Source organism: Narcine bancroftii, unplaced genomic scaffold, assembly GCF_036971445.1.
Source record: "Narcine bancroftii isolate sNarBan1 unplaced genomic scaffold, sNarBan1.hap1 Scaffold_275, whole genome shotgun sequence".
NCBI classification, from domain to species: Eukaryota; Metazoa; Chordata; class Chondrichthyes; order Torpediniformes; family Narcinidae; genus Narcine; species Narcine bancroftii.
The window spans coordinates 52,415-74,948 of NW_027212010.1; the positions used below are offsets into that span (position 1 = coordinate 52,415).

A 22,534-nucleotide genomic window follows, 5' to 3' on the forward strand; every position below is an offset into this window, starting at 1 on the left:
TCAGCTTTTAGCTAATTTCTATCTTCTGAGCATCATGTTGCTGAGCACGACTACACTAAACTAGCACCTAGTTCTACCAACAGTTTAGCCAACGTCCTCTGTTGCTAACGTTGTGTGTGACTAGCAGGCCCGATGCACGAGTGGCAGAACATGACACAGCGGTTGACGTGAGTGAACAGTGGACAGTGTGAGCGACCGGCAGACTCCATTGTAAAGCAAGAGACATTGACATCGATCTGGCCGGCCAGCCTTGTGTGTGTGTGTGTGTGTGTGTGTGTGTGTGTGTGTGTGTGTGTGTGTGTGTGTGTGTGTGTGTGTGTGTGTGTGTGTGTGTGTCTGCGTCTGTGTGTGTCTGTGTGTGTGTGTGTGTGTGCCCGTGTGTGGATGTGTATGTGTGTGTTTAAGTGTGTGTGTGTGTGTGTGTGTGTGTGTGTGTGTGTGTGTGTGTGTGTGTGTTCATGTGTGAGAGAGTTATCAAGAGCTACTCTGTGGCTCTACAGCGGAACGTTATATTGAGTTTCTAAATCGCAGGAGTTACTGAGTTATTTTGATGCTAATTCTTGATCTGCTCCGCTGGTTTGCATTTTCCATGCCCCGTCGGTATTCCATAAAGATTGGAATTGTTTTATGAATTTAAATAGTTGTACTTTTACACGTTAATCGCTCATTCTAACGTCTAATTTCATTGTGAAGATTTTAATGTTATTTTTATTTTAAGATATTTTGTAGGTCTGATTTGACGTTCCACTTAAAAGTTTATCGTAATTATGATTCGTTGAATTGGTACCTGCTGCTTTATATTGGGTGCATGCCTTAGGGTATTTGAACTAATGATAAAATATTGTTTACAACTTCTGCCTGGCACTGGCTTTGGACGTGTTCAATTAGATTCCTCGACTTCGTCAGTCGATGTTCCAATGGTACACCAAACGGTATTATCGTCGTATTTGTTTAGGTAAGAACCAATGCATAACTTTGTAACCTAATAAATGTATTATGAGCTCTACCAATTTAGCTACCTTTCTACCTCGGCACAGCCACGGTATTTCTGAGCTCTATACTATTTTCAGTTACTGCATGAGGTTCGGTTTGTTTAATGTATCGGGAATGCAAGAACAGATTGAATTCCTTGTGAGGTACGAAGCATTATTTTAATTGCAGGTCCCATGGTCATCGTCGTAGATGAACTAGTTTGTGTCATTTGAAGTCTGTTTAATTTTGATCATTACTTCGAGGGACTTTACTCCGAGGTTTCCTTTAGGATTACATCAATCTCTCTTTGCCTCTGAGGGGTGATATTTTATTTGATCACACCTCGTTGTCAAATTAATTATTTAAATTGCGCCTGACGATAAAGATTTCTTGGCTCCTCGCGTCATTGAGCACATTTCACAACTCGAGAGATGGAAGATTTCACTAGTTCCTTCAGTTGTTCCCTGAGCTTTTTCTGGGTAATGGTGTAAAGGGCCGTGTTTGTACAGCAGCTCAACAGCTGCAGCATGAAACCTAGGTCTTGCACAAAAATAGCTGGACTGACAAACACAACGCGAACATAATACAACTGGACCCATATGAAATACCCTGTGAACAGCGACCATAACAGGATGAAATTCGCCGAGATAGCATACAGCAAAGTGACGGATTTCCTGCGGCTCTCCATCTCTGGGTCTCGAAAACTCTCCCGACTGCTGGCACCTCGAAGTCTTCTGCGCACCCTGCTAGTCACCAGAATATGTCTTACAGTTAACCCATTGAGCAGCAAAATGAGGACAAATGGGATTGCCGGTGTGAAGATATGATGAACGAATGTGGCTGTTGCCCAGTTCTCTGATGTCAGAACACGTTCTCTTGTCAAACAAAACCAAGGGGTATTATCAACGAAATATTCACCTGTGAACATAAAATACCAGAAAATGTTCTTCGAAAAACTTAGCACGCTCACCGTTCCAAGTACAAACGTCGCCGTTTTCTCGGTGCAATAATTCCTTTTCATCTTCTGGTAACAAATGGCTACAAACCGATCAAAGGTGAATGCGACGGTGTACCAGACAGACCAATCTGTCACTGTATAAACAAGGACGGCGTGAATATTACACAAAGGGATGGACTTGAGGAAACGGAAGTAGTACCTGTAGGCAATTGGTATCTGCCTCATTATCAGATCGAAAATAACGATCAGTAGATCCGCCGCCGCCATTGCAAGGAGGTAAAGCGTGACATTTTTGGACAGACCGCAGTTCCCTCGGGACAGGATCTTAATAGTCACTGATATTACTGTAAAAAAAGGAAAATAAATTATATTTCTGACGCTGAATAGAGTTCAGAAATAAACAGTAAACGACTGGTTACTTTACAAATCCCCCGAAACCTAAAGGAAGGTCGAGCCATGTTTATGGATTGAAACTGTGGGGAGAGTTGGTGACCAGAAACGAGCATCCTGCGTAAAAGCAATTCCTTGCCATGCATCTCTGCCGGGTTACATACGCATCTTACTCATAGCCAGGACTATGCACTGTGGGGTACTTCCAAAATAAATCCATGTGATTGATACCAGCTCGATTACCATAACTGCCGGCACTACAAGGGTGTTTACGTGTCCATTTTACCGTAATTTTAGAACACGTTCCATTCTCTTTGGCTTGGCTTCGCGGACGAAGATTTATGGAGGGGGTAAATGTCCACGTCAACTGCAGGCTCTTTTGTGGCTGACAAGTCCGATGCGGGACAGGCAGACACGGTTGCAGCGGTTGCAGGGGAAAATTGGTTGGTTGGGGTTGGGTGTTGGGTTTTTCCTCCTTTGTCTTTTGTCAGTGAGGTGGGCTCTGCGGTCTTCTTCAAAGGAGGTTGCTGCCCGCCAAACTGTGAGGCGCCAAGATGCACGGTTTGAGGCGATATCAGCCCACTGGCGGTGGTCAATGTGGCAGGCACCAAGAGATTTCTTTAGGCAGTCCTTGTACCTCTTCTTTGGTGCACCTCTGTCACGTGGCCAGTGGAGAGCTCGCCATATAACATGATCTTGGGAAGGTGATGATCCTCCATTCTGGAGACGTGACCTACCCAGCGCAGTTGTATCTTCAGCAGCGTGGATTCGATGCTGTCAGCCTCTGCCATCTCGAGTACTTTGATGTTAGGGATGAAGTCGCTCCAATGAATGTTGAGGATGGAGCGGAGACAACGTTGGTGGAAGCATTCTAGGAGCCGTAGGTGATGCCGGTAGAGGACCCATGATTCGGAGCCAAACAGGAGTGTGGGTATGACAACGGCTCTGTATACGCTTATCTTTGTGAGGTTTTTCAGTTGGTTGTTTTTCCAGACTCTTTTGTGTAGTCTTCCAAAGGCGCTATTTGCCTTGGCGAGTCTGTTGTCTATCTCGTTGTCGATCATTGCATCTGATGAAATGGTGCAGCCAAGATAGGTAAACTGGTTGACCGTTTTGAATTTTGTGTGCCCGATGGAGATGTGGGGGGGCTGGTAGTCATGGTGGGGAGCTGGCTGATGGAGGACCTCAATTTTCTTCAGGCTGACTTCCAGGCCAAACATTTTGGCAGTTTCCGCAAAACAGCATGTCAAGCGCTGAAGATCTGGCTCTGAATGGGCAACTAAAGCGGCATCGTCTGCAAAGAGTAGTTCACGGACAAGTTGCTCTTGCGTCTTGGTGTGAGCTTGCAGGCGCCTCAGATTGAAGAGTCTGCCATCCGTGCCGTACCGGATGTAAACAGCATCTTCATTGTTGAGGTCTTTCATGGCTTGGTTCAGCATCTTGCTGAAGAAGATTGAAAAGAGGGTTGATGCGAGAACGCAGCCTTGCTTCACGCCATTGTTATTGGAGAAGGGTTCATCCAAATGCTGAGCTTTATTCCATATAATTAACCGGTGCAGAGAGAAAGACATTTAAAATCTGGAGATGTATGTTGGGAGGAATCTGGGTAATTTATTGTTGGGAACAGATTGAGCACGGTGGCATTTTTGGGGGGGTTGTTGACCAGTAAACTCAATAAAGATCTTCTCCGGTAGGTTGAAATTCATTTCTGTTCGTGTTTTGACATGGTTAGTAGCTCCAATCCACTTCTTCGCAATCTGATTAACCTCTTTGAGATTGCATCGAAAATTTACTTCCTTCCAGGTCTCCAGGTGGCGCTCATGGAGTGAACACATTTTGGTTTTTGCTCCATAAAATATACTATTTTTAACCTGTATCCACCTTTGAACTAACTTCACAGAAGTCAGAAAGATCTTTATTATTGCTCTAATTATACTTGAGTCTGAAAATTTTGAAGAAATGACTGAAGGAAAAGCTACACGAGCTGAAACCCGGGCAGAAGAAGGTAACGGCCGAGAGAAGAAACAACCAGACATTAAACTAAGTGAGATGACCTTCGCTGACTTTTTAAAATTCTTTCATGATGAATTCAAAGATGTTTGTCGCAAAAAAGACCTAGCTGAACTTCGTACAGCTTTAATTGCCTCAGAAGCTGAAACCAAAAAACAACATACCTTAATTGCAGCTCTTCAAACTGAAGTTCAACAAAAAGAGATTAGACTGACTGAGGTCGAACAGAAACTTTCCAAAGCAATTAAACAACTAGAAGTGCTCCAGCTGAAAAGCATTCATTCAGAGAACCGTTCCAGAAGACAAAATATTCGTTTGGTTGGAATTCCTGAAGGCATTGAGAAAGGAGATCTCCTGACGTTTTTTGTCGAGCTTTTAAAAGAAGCATACCCATCCGAATTCCCTGCTGATCCACCGTTACTTGATAGAGTACATCGTATCTGGAACCGAAATGCTGAAGCTTCCAAACCCAGAGTGGTGATGGTCCGTATGCATTACGTGAGTACAATGGATAGATTGATTCGTACAGCCAGAAGACTTGGAAATGTGACTGTTCGTGGCTTTAGTCTAAGAGCCTATGAAGATTTTAGTCCGGAGGTAGTACGCGCTCGAAGACTGTTTAAAGATCTGATGTCCGAATGTTTTGAGAAGAAACTGAAACCTGCGCTGCTGTATCCTGCGAGGCTCAGGATTTCTCTGGAGAACCAAGCTCGTCAAATATTCGACTCCGTGTCTGCAGCACGGAACTAGCTGTCGGCTAATTTCCCGTCTAGCGTGACCTCTCAGCCCGAGTGACCGATAAAAAATGCGGTAGATATCGGTCTTTTTCAGGTTAATAGTCAGATTCTGATTTCTGACCATTCGAAAAGTAATAGATCATTATAGCTCTAATTATCCTGTTCATCTTTAACACATTTTTATATATTTTCTTTCTCCTCTGTGAGAATTTTTTTTTAAATATATAAGTGTATGTTTAATTTTATATTAATCTATTTTATTTCTGAATTACTGAAAATGGCGATTTTTTATTTTTTGTTTATTAAAACTTTTCATGGTTTTTTTTACATTCGCCATTTTCTAAACTAATTTTAAAATGATTTAACTCTTTATGACTTTGTTTTATCAGTAGGTACTACACAATTACGATTTTTCTTTTATTTCTTTTTAAATATTTTTCTTTCAATATTTAGTATTTGATTTTAGCTTGAGTTCTCCTTTTTATAAGTTTAGGTGGTGGATCTTAACTTAATATTAGGAGCTGCCGTCTGAAGACATGGGGGTAGGTTTAGTATTATCTCTTCTTTTCTCTCTGATCACTCTCTGGTCAGATGGGGGGTGGGTTTTGTTTTTCCTTCAGGGGTTTTTATGTTTCATTTTCTTTTGTTTTTTCTTGATTTTTCTTATAGAACTACAGATATGGCTGACACGTCATCATTTCCGGTCCTTCCTTATATCTTAATTCTTCTTCCGGGCGCATGGGTCCCTGCTTTGATTAACCCTTTATATACTGGAGGGTTGACCTAAGTAATGGATCAAAACATTAATTTTGTCTCTTGGAATGCTAATGGTCTAAACAACATGTTTAAAAGGAGGAAGGTCTTTAAAGTATTCCAGAGACTGAAAGCACAGATTATTTTTTTACAGGAGACTCATGTGAGGAAGGAGGATAATCTGCGTTTTTTTAAATCTTGGAAAGGCCCACAATTTCATGCCAACTCATGCTCTAAGACTCGAGGTGCATCTATTTTTATTGATCCCTCTATTACATTTGTTCAACATGACATCACTGTAGACCCTAATGGCAGATTTTTATTGGTTACTGGGTTATTATTCAATATTAAGGTTGTCATGGTTAATGTTTATGCCCCGAATGTAGATCACCCTGAGTTTTTTAGATCTTTGTTTACTATTTTACCCAATTTAAATAAATATCATTTAATAATGGGTGGGGATTCTAACTGTTGTCTGAATCCCCTGCTAGATAGGTCGAAACCTTCACAGCTCCTACCAAATAAATCGGCTACATATATTAACTCTTTCCTTACTAACTCTGGAGCTGTTGATATTTGGAGATTTCTTCACCCGACAGATAAAGAGTTTTCCTTTTTTTCTCATGTATACCATTCATACTCGAGAATTGATCACTTTTTTATTGATTCACGTTTTATTCCACTTGTAACTGCTTGTAAGTATGACATTATAGCCATTTCGGATCACTCTCCATTACAACTCTCTCTTAAATTCAAAGACTCTGTTTCTACTATTAAGCACTGGTGTTTTGATGTTACATTATTGCAAGATTTAGACTTTGTAAAATTTATGAAAGAACAAATTAACTTTTTCTTTTCAACAAATTACACTACGGAAATTTCTTATGGAATATTGTGGGATACATTCAAGGCTTATATTCGTGGTCAAATTATTTCTTACTCAGTAGCTTTGAAGAAATGCATCAAAAACAAGATTCATCTATTGGTTGAGAAGATTAAAGACATTGATAAGAAATATGTGACTGATCCTACTGAAGAACTTTAGAAAGAATTGAACTGCAGATGGAATATAATTTGTTACTTATATCTTCGATTGAAAACCAGCTAATTAGATCTAAATCTGATTTTTATGTGCATAGTGAGAAATCGGGTAAACTGTTAGCTAATCATCTGAAGAATATTTCAGCTAGACGCCAAATTGTGGAGATTCGCAAACAGAATGGAGAACTGACTGTTAACCAGGAAGAGATAAATCAATCTTTCCAAAATTTTTATACATCCTTATATAGTATAGAATCCCCTCAAGACCTTAGTAATATGTTTAATTTTTTAGAACATTTGAAATTCCCAAAAGTATTACCTCAAGATAACTTAGAATTAAGTAAACCCATTACAGATTCGGAGATCAATAATACTATTTTCTCACTGAACTCGGGGAAAGCACCAGGTCCCGATGGATATTCTGTGGAATTTTATAAAGCTTTTTCTTCTACTCTCTCTCCCTGGCTGATTAAGATGTTTGATGAATCTATCACATTGGGTAAACTACCACAATCATTTTACAGAGCTACGATTTCTCTAATCTTGAAAAAAAATAAAGACCCGACCGAATGTTCTTCTTATAGACCTATTTCTTTGTTGAATGTTGATTCTAAGATCTTCTCTAAAATTCTAGCGACAAGGCTAGAGAAAATATTACCATATATTATCTCTGAAGACCAGACTGGATTCATTAAAAATCGTTATTCCTCCTTTAATATTAGAAGATTGATGAATATTATTTACACTCCTTCACATAAGTCTTCAGAATGTGTTATTTCACTAGATGCTGAGAAGGCCTTTGATAGAGTAGAATGGCCTTATTTATTTACAGTTCTTGAAAAATTTAATTTTAGTCCGATATTTATATCTTGGATTAAACTTCTTTATAATTCCCCAGTTGCCTCGGTTTTTACTAATACCCAAAGATCGCCATATTTTCGATTATTTCGGGGCACCAGGCAAGGGTGCCCCCTTAGCCCTTTATTATTTAACTTAGCTTTAGAACCTTTGGCAATTGCTATCAGAGAAGCACCCAATATTACTGGTATTATTCATTGCAGGGATATTCATAAATTATCACTATATGCAGATGATTTATTGTTATATATTTCCAATCCTGAAAATTCTATTCCTGCTGTTTTACCTTTATTAGCCCAATTTAGTAATTTTTCGGGATATAAACTGAATTTAAATAAAAGTGAATTATTCCCTTTTAATGGATGGGTCCCTATTTATGATAGTTTACCTTTTAAAATAGCTAGAGACCATTTTATATATTTAGGGATTAAGATTACTAAAAAACATAAAGATTTGTTTAGGACTAATTTTTTCCCTCTATTGGACCTGATCGGCAGTTTACTTACCAATTGGTCACCATTATCCCTATCCATGATAGGCTGAATTAATGCTATTAAGATGATGATCTTACCTAAATTTTTATATATATTCCAAGCTATACCTATTTTTGTTCCTAAATCTTTTTTTGATAAGGTCGATTCTAAACTGTCCTCGTATATCTGGCAAAACAAGAATCCTAGATTGGGGAAAAAGTATTTACAGAAATCTAAACTAGAGGGAGGGTTGGCATTACCCAACTTTAGAATTTATTACTGGGCAATTAATATTAGTTACTTAAGGTATTGGTTGAATTATTCAGAATTATCTCTAAATCCCCATTGGGTAAATTTAGAAATTAAACCGATACAAAATTTTTCAATTAGCTCTATTTTGGGAGCTGCTCTCCCTTTTACTCTTAATAAATTATATAAACAAATTGATAATCCAATGGCTAAACATACACTACGTATATGGTTTCAATTCCGGAGATTTTTTGGCCTAAGTAATTTTATCTTGGAAACTCCTATTGTACTAAATTTCCTTTTTCATCCCTCTCTAATTGATCAAGCTTATTTACTCTGGAAAGTTAAAGGTATAACATGCTTTTCGGATTTATTCTTGGATAACTCTTTCATGTCATTTGAACAATTATCCATGAAATATGATTTACCTCGATCTCATTTCTTTCGATATTTGCAGATTAGGAGTTTCTTAGTTTCGACTTTACCCTCTTTTCCCAATCGGGAGACTACGACTGTTTTAGAGGATATACTATATTCAAAATTCCCTCCAAAAGGTGTGATATCTAAATTATATAATATAATTACAAAAATAAATTCTGGGACTTTTGAAAAGTTTAAAAATGATTGGGAAAGAGAACTCAACCTTCATATTTCTAATGAAAATTGGAATAAAATTCTGCAACTAGTAAACTCTTCTTCTCTATGTGCAAAACATTCACTAATACAGTTTAAAGTTGTTCATAGAGCTCATATGTCTAAAGATAAACTCCATCGCTTTTATTCTCTTATCGATCCTATATGTGATAAATGTCAATTGGAAATAGCTTCCCTTACACATATGTTTTGGTCCTGTCCCTCTTTACAGAATTATTGGAAGGGAATTTTTTCCATTATATCTACTGTTTTGAATATTGATTTACAACCACATCCCATTACTGCAATTTTCGGATTATCTATGATAGATTTGACTTATTTATCTCTTCCTGGGGATCGTATGATTGCTTTTCTTACACTAATGGCTAGAAGATCTATACTATTAAATTGGAAAGAGGTAAATCCTCCCACTGTTTTCCAATGGTTTACCCAAACTATATTATGTATAAATTTAGAGAAAATTAGAAACTCTGTCTATGAATCCCCTTCTAAGTTTGAGTTAACCTGGCGACCATTTATTCAATATTTTCATTTGTGGTGAGTTGATCTGGCTCTGTTTTCTTTCTATGATTATGTATGATAATTGGGCTGTAAGATGAGATCGGAGTGATCGGCGTGGTTTAGCTATATCTGTAGGTGTTTTTTTAAGTTTTTTTTAAATTCAGATTTGTTTTTTCTTCTTTTTTGGGGTTCTTTTTTCCTCTTTTTTCATATATTGTTATTAATTATATCTTTTTTTTTAGAGATAGTTCACACCCTAAACTGATCAAAAATTTTGTAATATTATTGTTTAATATCTCTGTATTAATTCATTACTTACTATGTATATTTTATATCTCTTTGAACTGTATGTGTTTATAAATTATAATAATAATAAAAAGATTGAAAGACAAAAAATTACTTCCTTGTCCTTTGATACTTGTCTCCCAATAATGTCGCTACACATGTGTTGGATTAGGGCGCCCACACTACGGGTGCTCAGCCGGTCAAAAATGCATTTACCCTGACCACGTCATAGGTAAGACATGCTTCCAATTGTAGCTCGTTAAAAAATTGTATTAAGGTATTAGAGCTTGGGTAGGATGAAATACGGAACGTTTGGGAGGCTGATGAGCTGCTAAACATAAATTACAGGGAAGGAGTCACACCCAGGAGACAGAAGGGAAAGGATAAGGGAACAGACAGTGGACGTAACCCTCAATAAAACGTATACCGTTTTAGATACGCTTGAAGATGACCACATACCAGGTACAAACACCGAAGGTAAGGCCTCTGGAACAGAGTGTGACCCTGTGGATAAGAAAGAGAGGGAGTCGAGGCCATATGCAGTGACAAGGAGTTCACTCATGAGGGGAACAATGATGAGATGAGATGATGTGGATGAGATCACGAAACCGGATGATATTTTCCTCTTAGTACCAGAGTCCCGGAGATCTTCTAAAGAGTTAGGGTGAAAGCCAGAATTCGTGGAACATGTAGGGTCCAACGGCGTGGATAGGAAGAGTGATGAGCTCCTACTAAGTGAGTTCAAAGAGTTACCTGTGCAGTTGAAGGCCAGGACCTCCAGGATTATGATCCCTGTATTGTTACCTGTGCAACGTACCGATTAGGTAAGAAATAGGAGGATAATGCAGCATAATATATGGTTAATGAGATGGTGCAGGAGGGAGGATTTTGAATTATTGAGCTCTCTTTCAAGAAATGAGTGGTCTGTACCTGAAAGCCATTTTGCATCAAATCTGGAGTGGGACAAATATCCTTGTGGGAATACATGCTAGTGGTACCAACTCCTGGGTATTCAAACAACATTTGTAGGGAGGTTGGGAACCAAAGCACCAGGGCAGATAGTGGAGTAGAGGACGATATAAACCATAGAAGTGAGTGGTGGAGCAAGGAACCAGCAACCAGCTGAAGCAGTGAATGTGTCACTTTTGCAGAGATAGGTTGATGGGAAGGATATGGTCAGTTGGACCAGGCAAAATAATAGTTCGGCACAGACTAGAAGAAATTGGGGGCCCATTTCTATGCTGATATTTTCTGTTTCTATGATATATGGAGACAATTACACCGGGATAATTTAGGTAAGTACAAATATCATAGATTCAGCGTTTAACATGTAAATTAAACTAAATTGCGTTGAACCGTTTTCGTGGAACATTGCAATGAATGCAAGTGTCCCTTGTTATGAGCCTAAAAGGACCCCAAAACCCAGCAGTAATATACAATCACCAAGACAAATAGTTACCTAACCAAATATTGTTTTTAATTATCTTTAAACATGAAAATAGAATCAAACTTTTACTTAACTCTATTAACTTAACTAAACCCAATTTAACTCCCTTCTAATTCCATGCGCATGTGTATGTGATGTGTGTGTAAATGTAAATGTCATTCTTCCAAGTTCTCTGGTTGCAGGCCATTCTTGTACTGTGCACAGAATTTAACATGTATCAAGTTCCGTAGGCTTTGGTGTTTGAAAAGTAAATGTTTACCACGCAGAAGGTACTTGTAAAATTTGCAGAGAGTGATTTGCAGTTCCAGGATTTCCACAACTGAGATACCACCATTAGGCACATCAGTGCCTTGCTGATGAAACTTGTCCCATCAGGGATGTCCATCTTTCTTTCAGGCTATCACAGAGTGCATTTCTGTTTCATTTATTCAAGGAGAAATATCAGACAGATAGTCCTTCCAGCCATCCACCACTCTGGAGCTTCTGTTTCAGTTCTAACAAGCTTCTTGGCTTACAATGTACAGCTCGCTCTCTCTCTCTCTCTCTCTCTCTCTCTCTCTCTCTTCCTCTCTCTCTCTCTCTGTATCATCCTGACCTTCTCCAGCAAAAAATAGGAGTTATTTTTCTTGATCAAGCTTTTGCCTTTCTGTGCACTCGGTCAAAACCCTTTGCCAGCGAACATCTTTGTTCCAGATGTGCAAGACCTTTCTTGGGTGACCATTTCGGTCAATGAAGTGGCTCTGCACCGTTCCATTGAATGGGACAAGATACCAATGCAAAAGATGCTGCATTACAAAAGCCTAATGCATGGTCACGGCACGCAAGCATACACACTTGTACACGCAGTGCTGACTGCGACGCATCGCATGCTTCAACGTCATAAATGACAAAGGACTTTAATCATCAACTTAGCATCTCCATCCACTGTTCTATGATCTGGTTTTATTTGCTGCAGTGCATTCGGCCTGTTTTTTCAGATTTCCCGCACTAATTGTTATTATTCCACTTTGTTTTGCATATTCCCTGAGAATAAGAATGAACACCACGTGAAAATTGTACCGTGCGCCACGAAAGGGGAAAATAAGCTGTAAATTCTTATCTTGAAGCGCGATAAAGAGTGCCGCACCACCGCTGGAACAATCCAGTTATAGTATCATGCTTTAGTTTAGTGAGACTATCCTGAATTGCTTCAATAATTTGACTCCCGGAGCCAAATGAATCGCTGTGAAAACTAAACTGAAATAATCGCCATTGTTCGCTTTTGAATGGGTTCCCTTTGTTTTCCATAATTTCCTGAAGATATTTGCAGACGTTTATTGCATACTAAATTATTTCATTTCACGCAAATAGCTTCTGAATATCCTCGTAAAAATCTAAACACCATATGTCCATCTGCGTCTGATCTGCCAGTTTTAGTGCAATTGAACAGTAGCACAATGTTCGAGAAACGCATATTTGCCGATGTTGGAATCTTCGGCATCAATAAATTGACGCTGTCCCAATAAGGGGTATTCAGGTTCGCCTGAATGCATATCGTTGACACCTTCCCAGTCTTTGACAGCTCACACATGTGCCTAGATGTTTGCTGTTTCTTTCTTCGCTTTGCAAAATATCTTTGCACGCAATTGATAAGGCCCTCGAGATTTCTATATCTTGATGCTATTGAGCATCTGCAGCATCTCTTCTCTTGTGTGGATTCTCTTCAGGATTTACTTTCCCGAGTTTCCTCATAGTCATGGCTTTCACCCGGTAAAGACTATATACATTTCCGCACCTCCTAAGGTTCCATAGCTAAATAATATTGGTGATGTTTAAACGCCCCATTTCTCTCCCAAGTTAATATATTTGTAGCATGTTATAGCCCCCCCCCCCCCAACCCATTCAAACGATATCGCAGAGCCACCTTGTGGCCCTTTTTGCCTTCCTGATCTCATTTTAAGTGCATTCTTAATTTTTCTACTCTCCTTAACGGATCGCATGATCCCTTCTATATCGATATATTTTCCTTCACCAGAGTCTCCATAGATCTTGTTATCGGCTGTTTCACAATCCTATCAGCCATGTCGTTTCCCCTCACTGGATCACGCTGACCATTTCCATCTACCAAACTCCCCCGATCTTCCTTTGAAAGCCTTCCACTTGTCAGATGCCCTGATAACTAGTTTAGAACTTTCAACTTTGGGCCAATCCTGTCTTTTCCAGTAATTTCAACACTGAAGGGGTTACCGTAACTGGTCACGAACTGATCTCCGATGGACATTTCAGATACTTTCCCTGCTACGTTCCCCAACATGTCGTCCAGTATCAGGCCCTCTCGGGTAGGGACGAATATATTTTTATTGTTGAAGATAATTTAATTGCCGACGTGAAATTATTATTTTTTTAATAATTTTTTATTTTTCACCCCATAAATCACATTAACCATGATACACATTTTTTCCTTTTCACACATATACAATGTCATTTTCTCCCCCCCACCTCCCTCCTCCCCTCCCACCCTCCCCACCTCCCCCCTCCCGTCCATTTAAGGTATAAAATCTAGGATACATTAAACCAGTCAGACAATGTTGTCATTCAATAAAAATACACCAAAAATTCCACTGAGTCCAGTCTTTTCATTTCCTTTTCCTTCCGTTAACTTAGGTAGTGATTGTCCCCGGTAGGTTTTCGCTATTGTGTTTAATATAAGGCTCCCATATTTGTTCGAATATTTCAATATTATTTCTTAAACTATATGTTATTTTTTCTAATGGAATACATTTATTCATTTCTATATACCATTGTTGTATTTTCAAATTATCTTCCAATTTCCTGGTTGACATAATACATTTTTTTGCTACGGCTAGAGCTATCTTAACAAATCTTTTTTTGTGCATCCTCCAAATCAATTCCAAATTCTTTGTTTTTTATGTTACTTAGGAGAAAGATCTCTGGATTCTTTGGTATATTGTTTTCTGTTATTTTATTTAATATCTGATTGAGATCTTCCCAAAATTTTTCTACTTTTTCACATGTCCAGATTGCAGGAATTGTTGTTTCCATTTCTTTTTTACATCGAAAACATCTATCAGATACTGTTGGGTCCCATTTATTTAACTTTTGAGGTGTAATGTATAGCCTGTGTATCCAATTATATTGTATCATACGTAACCTCGTATTTATTGTATTTCTCATCGTTCCAGAGCATAACTTCTCCCATGTTTCCTTTTTTATCTTTATATTTAAATCCTGTTCCCATTTTTGTTTAGTTTTACCATTTGTTTCCTCATTCTCCTTTTCTTGCAGTTTTATATACATATTTGTTATAAATCTTTTGATTATCATTGTATCTGTAATCACATATTCAAAGTTACTTCCCTCTGGCAAACTCAAACTGCTGCCTAATTTTTCCTTCAAGTAGGATCTCAATTGGTAATATGCCAGTGCTGTATCTTGAGTTATATTGTATTTATCTTTCATTTGTTCAAAGGATAATAATCTATTTCCTGAAAAACAATTTTCTATTCTTTTAATCCCTTTTTTCTCCCATTCTCTAAAGGAAAGGTTATCTATTGTAAAAGGGAGTAACTTGTTTTGCGTCAATATTAGTTTTGGTAATTGATCATTTGTTTTATTTCTTTCTACATGAATCTTCTTCCAAATATTGAGTAGATGATGTAATACTGGAGAAGTTCTATGTTGTACCAATTTTTCATCCCAGTTATATAATATGTGTTCAGGTGTCTTTTCCCCTATTTTATCTAATTCGACGTGAAATTATTGAGGCAAATGGAAATGCGAGGTTGCCAAGCAATTCATTCCTTCTTGAATGTTGTTTGTGGCGCAACAATAAAAGTTCTACTTTTGGAAGGATGGATTAATGAATGGTTGTATCACGTACCAGGAACACAAAGCACTGCTAGTATGTGATCGTAAATTAGAAACAATATTGCTGTTAGCTGTAATTTGGCAAGTTAATACACAGGGATTCAAGAAAGCAGAATCAACAAAAGTTGGAAAGAATAAAATGAGAATCGTTTTGGATCAATATCGTGCGCAGAAAAGCTTACCAGGAAGAGCAGTCATAGCCAAGATGGGATAGTAGATAACTTGAATTCCTCGGACCAGATAATATATTCGCCATTGAAATGGGTGTTTATCCAGTGTCAAAAACAGTTCGAACGCCCAGAAAATATTCTTCCTTGTGGTAGGATAATTCTGATCCACGGTTCCTATATCCCTATCAGTGAACATTTGTGCAGATGTAAATCCTTCTAGAGACTGGCAAAGCGGGAGCTGATACCCTCACTTTCAACTAACTGCAACTGCAAAATAAATACCACATTAATAGAGGAAGCGAATCTCTTGTGACATATTCAGATCCACTGAGGCTGTCGTTAATTATGTGCGCCAAAACAAACATGTTGATTCAACTCCTTTCCGCTCAACGTTTGTATCACAAAAAGTAGAACAGTTATCAGTCTGCACGTGTGTAAGGAATGGTCATCTTTTCGGTGATCCATCATGTCGCCGTTGATGCGAGAGAACCAGTAGACATAGGGAGGGAAATGAGGCTGTCAATGTTGTAGATCGTCTTTTCAAAACCTTAATAAGGGTCTCTTCTTGCTTGGCCTCTTGCTGTTGGTCCTCCCCTTCTGGGCTGCTCATCTGTCGAGCCTTCTGCTGCTGCTCTTCTTGCCGTTCACCCCATCAACTTTCTTCCTCACCTGGTACTACACTCCCTCTCCTGCTGCTTTCCTCATCTTCCTGGTGTTGGGTGTCCCTCAGCTGGTCATGCCTTGGTTGCCCTCTCCTTGGCAGAGCCCCCCTCCTGTCGGTGGTTTCCTTTACCTTAGATTGTGCAGTTGCGCACTTTTGTTTGGCTCAGAGAGCCATTTTTCCAGTCCACCGATCGGGGTTCGCAATTCTGTAGGGCAGGGACTGACCTCAAGGGTTGGGCGCTCCTCATCACCACAGTGTCCTGTTCCTTCCTGCAGGTAAGGCATTCTTCCTTCTTCTCTGGTGACTTTTTTCTTCTTTTTTTCCAGCTGTTCTTACTTTCTTCTTGTTTCTCTTCTCTGTATCTTTATCTTCTATTTCTTGTACTCTATTTCTATTAAGCTTTGCTTTTTCCTAACTTTTTTTCTATTTTCCTGGAGAGGGCTGGTTTTCATGACTGGCCACTACTCCATCACGTGACTCCAATTATGCCCTTCTGGTTTATGCCAAACTATTTTTCTTCCAGAACATTTCCCTTTTCACCCTTAACCCATGCCCTCTGTTTAGTGTCTAAAAATCTTACTTATATTTACTCTATCTCATAATTTTGTATTATATCCATCAACTCTCCCCTCATTCTTCAACACTCCAGAGACATTCCCTGTAACTCCCTTCCTGAAGTGCTGGCAACATCCTAGTAAACCTTCCCTGCACTCTTTCAATTTTATTGATATCTCTCCTGTAGTTATAAGAATTGCACACAGCACTCTAAATTTGGCTCTACCAATGTCTTATACAATAACTAACCAAATCTTTAAGGACATTAATGAGATATTTATAGTGTATTCGATCTTCCAGAAGACATAACTGTACTCACTATACTATTGGCTGAAGAACAAGTGCATTAACATGCGTTCAATCTATAATCAATGTAATGCACAGCATCTGTATATGTGAGCTGTGTTTATAGCCTGTCTGCATCTATCCTGACTAAGCATGCCCAAACCTATGCAAAATTATTTGCATCGCACTTGCATTGAGTGCATACTCGGTCATGCTTGGACTGACCAAAACAGCTTGTTTTATGGGCAATATACAAGTAGATTTAAAATATGACAGGAAATCACAAAAATATGCCATATCTAGAAAAGTGTATGTGATAGGACAGTAATAAGGTGATTTTCATGACCAGCTGCCAAAAATTCAAAACATAAACCCAAAGGTGTTTAGTGAATAAAATCTTCATTGTCCAGTATTATTACACTGATCCTATAATAATTTGGAACACTTTGAGTACAATGGCTTGGAAAGGAATTTATCACTCTATCAATTATTCTTCTTTCAATAATACTTCTCTGCTGCTTATGTGAAGTTGTTTTTCATCTGATCATTCAGTTATAAGTTGTCACGAAATGATAAAAATAAGTGAATGAGAAAGTAGATTGTAAGAATATGTTAAAAATGTAAGTTTTAACTTGGTGACTGGAAGAGAAAAGGGGGGCTGCATTCTTTTCTTATTACCAGCCTGGGAGATGATAAGAAGATCCTTAATTGGTAGAATGGAGTGAGACTAACAGACAAATCCAGAGATAATTTAATGAATGTATACTTATAAGGTCCCTTCGAATGGACCAGAAACTAAAGTATGGAAACTAGACATTAAGTGATGTTGTAAGAAATCAGTAGTTCCAAATGCAGCTGTTCCACGAATGTCGCATTGCACAGTAAATTGGAGACCGCACCGCTATTATGGCACATTTTTTTCTCTATGTGGTGACATGTTTTTAATTTAACTAGGCATTATTTTCATACAAGATGTTTCTATTCAGGGATGCTGAGATGCAAATAAAGAGATACTTATTTAAATTTTATATAATCATAAATGGGGTCGACTTTAACTCATAAAAAGACATCTTTTTTACATTTTCATTGATTTAGAATTAGATAATTACCAGATCTCTTTTATTTACTTAGCGCTGGCAGTGGCCAAGAAATGTATAGCGATTACTTGGAAGAATAGAAATGTATTGTCTTTAGATAGGTGGTATTCAGAGATGCAGTTTTGTTTGGTTATGGAAAGAATATCTTTTTCTATACAAGATAAGATGTCTGACATGATAATTTTCTGACGCTCATTCCACTGCTGCATGATCGTATTCTCGTTTAAATAATTTAAAGCATTGTACCTCTGCCCATTCGCATAACTAAGGCTTTCTGTGAAGTGAAATTAACGTGCAAGCTGCAGATGCTGGAACATTAAGCAAATGAAGAAGTGCCGGAGGAGCTCAACAGGTCTTATAGCATCCATGGGTACAAATAGTCAGTCAGCCTTTGGGGTCTAAATCCTTTATCATGACCAGAGGGAAGGGGTAAAATTAATTATCTAAGGGAGGAATAAAATTTCTGGGGCTCATAGTTGTTGTGTATAGGGCAGAGGGTTCTAAAGATGAAGAGGTAGGCAGAGGGAGACACGACTAGGAAGGAAGAAAATATAGAGAGGGGTAAATAAGTACAGGAGTGGGGAAAGAAATGTTGGAAAGTGTTTGCGGTATCTAACATAAGGAAAATCGATGTTTAATGCTATTAAGTTTAAACTGTCCATGAAGAATATGATGTATTGTTCCAGAAATTTACATTTAGCGTCACTCAACAAACGATGAGGACACGAACTAACGCGTCATTGTAGGAAGAGTTGGGGTAGTTCAAATGATTGTCTACAGCAAGCTTAGGTTAAGAACTACAAACACAGATATTGTGTTCAGTAAAGCAGCCAGCTAATCTGAGATTGGTCTCACCAATCAAGATGATTCCACAGCGAGTTCAAATCATGTAGTGGATGAGGCTGGAAAATGTCCATGTAAAGTTTTATCTCACTTAGGACGACAGTTTATGTTCCTGATGAGCGAGAAAATGCAGCGACAAGTTTAGAACTTTCTACAATTAGAGCGAGCTGTGGTGGATGGGATGGAAATGTGAGTGAGAATGGAAGAGTGAACCAGAGGGTTTAGGACAGAAAGATCCCGGCGAAAATGAAGAAGAATTGAGAGGGGACGATATGGTTGTTAGTGGTATCACATCGAAGTTGACGGAAGTGTCAAATAATATCTCGGATGTGGATGATGAAGAAGAAGAAAGTGAGGACCAGAGATACTCGGTCCTTTTTCTTCCTGTGGTAGGTGGTCAAAGACTGAATTAGGAAAATAAGAGGAGATACAAACGTGGGCTTTATCATCGCCAGTAAGGAGCGATCCGAGTTTATCAGAGAAAGGGGTTATTTCGGATGTCACGGATTGGAAGTCATTATCCAGGGAACAGATAGAGTGGAGACAGACAAATAGTGAGAAATGGAAAAAATCCTTCCAATGGACGATATATAATCCCAGTAGCTGTTAGATTAAGTGAGTTGAGTCTCACAGTTAACCCTCACAGCTAAATGAATTACCCACCAACCAAGAGAGGAAATAGATGTGTCCGTTTTGCTGTTCTATACTAAAGCTCGTTCTCACCAATTCATGAAGGAACTCTTGCCGGCCTAATGGTTTTCCATGAGCATCACTATAATCTTTTGTCTTGGAGCCAAGAGACTGGGGCCCAGCTGTCGGGCGATGCTCACTAGCCCTGTAAAAGAAGAATAATGCATGATACGTAATTTAAAATCAATTCAACAAACGGTGATTGACAGACGAGAAAAGATGCAGAGGCCGAGAAATCTGAAACATAAATAAAACTCTGGCAATATTCAGAACATCAAATAGCAACAACAAAGAGAGAAAGTGAAAATGTCAGTTATTCTCATATTTCCGCAACGTTGGCTATTTCCTGCTTCTCCACTTGTTAAAGTGCATTTCTCTCACAGTCCGACTCTGTAGTTGTAACTAGCATTCTCGATGATGCAATGGCTTGAAAACAACCTTCCTCGTCCCCACTTGAATCTTACCGTCAGTTTCATTCCGATAAACTCCGTCTGAAAATCTCTTTGAAACTTTTTAGCACCCTGAATGTTACACTTATTTTGTAACGTTGCTTTGTTATCATCTCTCCCATTCTATTTTCACATTCAAAATCCCATACATATTTTCTCATACTCAATCGCACTTCCATTTTTACTCAAGGAATTTCCATTGAATTCTCTCAATATTAAAATTAATTGCTTTCACTCTGAGAATATAATTGCAGTTCCATCACAGAGATAAATTCAATGGCATGTTTTCATTTTTTAATCTCATTCCTGCTACGTCGCTCTGAGTCTGATATTACACTTTCCTCTTTCTGAACTGATCTCATAGAATCTCCATCCCATGTGCAGTATTTGAACTGCATATTGGAACTTGATTCCCTCTCTCTCGACATTTGACACCAACTCTTACATGCTTATAATTTCACTCCCTCTCTTCGTTTTACAGATATGGTTCCCTGAGGGAATTTCGTCTTTGTTCATTCTTCGAGAAGACCATCTATTTCCTTTCTCGGAGAAAATCTCTCCACTAACACCTCTATTCATATTTTTTATGACTGTGGAGATCAAGCCTATTTTCAAATTATAAACGTTATTTCAATTCCTAAAATCATGGCTTATTGTCATTTTGTCACTCAATGTTTCGCACTTCATTCCCAGATTCTGTTCCCTGATTCTGAGAATCTCCATCAATTCGCTTATTTCTTGAACCGGATTTCTGTTCCCCAAGTGTCCGAATTTCACATTCGTCCAGTCATTTGAAAGCTCATTCCTATTCCTTTTGCACTCATCCTCTCAACCGTGTTCTTCTGGTTGAATGTTCCATCCTCGTTCGAATTCTCTCACTCGCTTACGATCATATTTTATCCTTTTACCACTGACATAAGACGAAACAGAAATATCCATTCCTATATCCTGCCACTTTCGCGTTCCACTTTCACCAGAAGTTTTCATATTCCTCCAAGCATAAAGCTTTGATGGGTTCTTTCACACTTTTAGTCTCATTCCCTTTGCCGCAGTCTGGGAATGTCATTCCAATTTCGTCATTTTGGGAATCTTCTTCCGATTTCCTTAAACTTAAAAATGATGACTCCATTCTCGATCTCTGCCTCATTCCCGCTGTTTGAAAATTTACATGCTCTGGTGTCCAAGAGTGAATCATAAAGGCTACATCTATTGCATATTTGTGATTAAACATACTATCGAATATTCAACAGCGGTCAAATTTAGGTTTGCCTAGATGTGGAAGGAGCATGTTTACTCTTTGTGTTGGAATGGGGAAGAGAGATTGAGGAGGAGAGAGCGTGATGGTAAGAGGAAGAGAGGGAGGGAGAAGGAGGGAAAGACTCATAGATGGAAATATACAAAGATGAATTGCTGCCATTTCAGACGACTTGAACCCCGAGATCCACCTCACAGATACAAAAATATAGTCGTTGGTATCTGAAACATGTTTGTGTCATACAAACATGCACTGCAGTAGGATTGAGCTGTTGCCTATAAATATACTGAATTTATATGTTCAATAGCACATTTACCGCACTCGGAGTCCATGTACAACAAATGACATTCTCTCAGGATCTTCTCATTCACTGAGAGAGACACGTTTTCCGAAGTCTTAGAGGAGGGACGCTGTTTTGAGCTTCCTGACATTGCTTGAAGTTAAGTGCCATCGACTGGTTCGGTCTGTCCTTGGATGAAAATGCGAACAGCTGACTTGGCCAGTGGAATGGAACATGAGTTGCACCAGGTGCGGTTATAGGTCACGCGTGAGCTTCTGAGTGAAATACCCAAAGGTATTGAGGTTTGTGGGAGATGGTTGTGTGGATCCCGATTCCGCAGGGTGCTCACACGAAATGACTGAATTCAACTACAGTCTTGGTTGGATCATTCTTTAATCTGCAGATTGGGTTAATTTCATTCACCGCTACTACTGAACTGTCATTCAGGAATCAGTGACAAAAGTCCCCCCGAGCAGCTCCAATACATTCTTTTTTTTCCTGATCGGGAGCATTCTGAATAATGTAACACCAATCATAATCGACCTCATCTTTTAACAACCAATAATTAGTTCCTCTCATATACAAAGTATCTCTAAGTTAGTACGCTTGCTGTATAATATTTTACCAATCCTAAGACCACAGCTTATCAATACTAAAGCTAGTTTCTCACATCTGCGAAGTCTCAGGGTGCTAATCGGTGCAGGTGCATATCAACAAATGCTCTATTGTTCTCTCAGATGCTGCTGCGACCTTCATTGTTCTGACATATTTTGTGTGTCAGCTTTTAGCTAATTTCTATCTTCTGAGCATCATGTTGCTGAGCACGACTACACTAAACTAGCACCTAGTTCTACCAACAGTTTAGCCAACGTCCTCTGTTGCTAACGTTGTGTGTGACTAGCAGGCCCGATGCACGAGTGGCAGAACATGACACAGCGGTTGACGTGAGTGAACAGTGGACAGTGTGAGCGACCGGCAGACTCCATTGTAAAGCAAGAGACATTGACATCGATCTGGCCGGCCAGCCTTGTGTGTGTGTGTGTGTGTGTGT

General features: G+C 38.9%; 2 protein-coding genes across 2 annotated transcripts in view; both read right to left on the reverse strand.

The window, feature by feature from the left end:
* LOC138750823 (probable G-protein coupled receptor 139) overlaps nt 1-2,178 on the reverse strand; it is a 48,180-nt gene extending 46,002 nt beyond the window's left edge. The window contains exon 1 of the mRNA XM_069912942.1: nt 2,130-2,178. The gene's annotated coding sequence lies outside the window, so the exon portion shown is untranslated. The remainder of the gene's footprint in view (nt 1-2,129) is intronic.
* On the reverse strand, nt 1,275-21,077 carry LOC138750831 (probable G-protein coupled receptor 139). The gene is made up of 4 exons (XM_069912953.1): nt 20,923-21,077; nt 19,533-19,644; nt 15,209-15,266; nt 1,275-2,274 (listed from the first exon to the last, which is right to left on the reverse strand). Exons 1-4 carry the CDS (start codon nt 21,075-21,077, stop codon nt 1,376-1,378), a joined length of 1,224 nt encoding a protein of 407 aa, XP_069769054.1. The 3' UTR covers nt 1,275-1,375.
* Between the last annotated feature and the right edge of the window lie 1,457 nt (nt 21,078-22,534).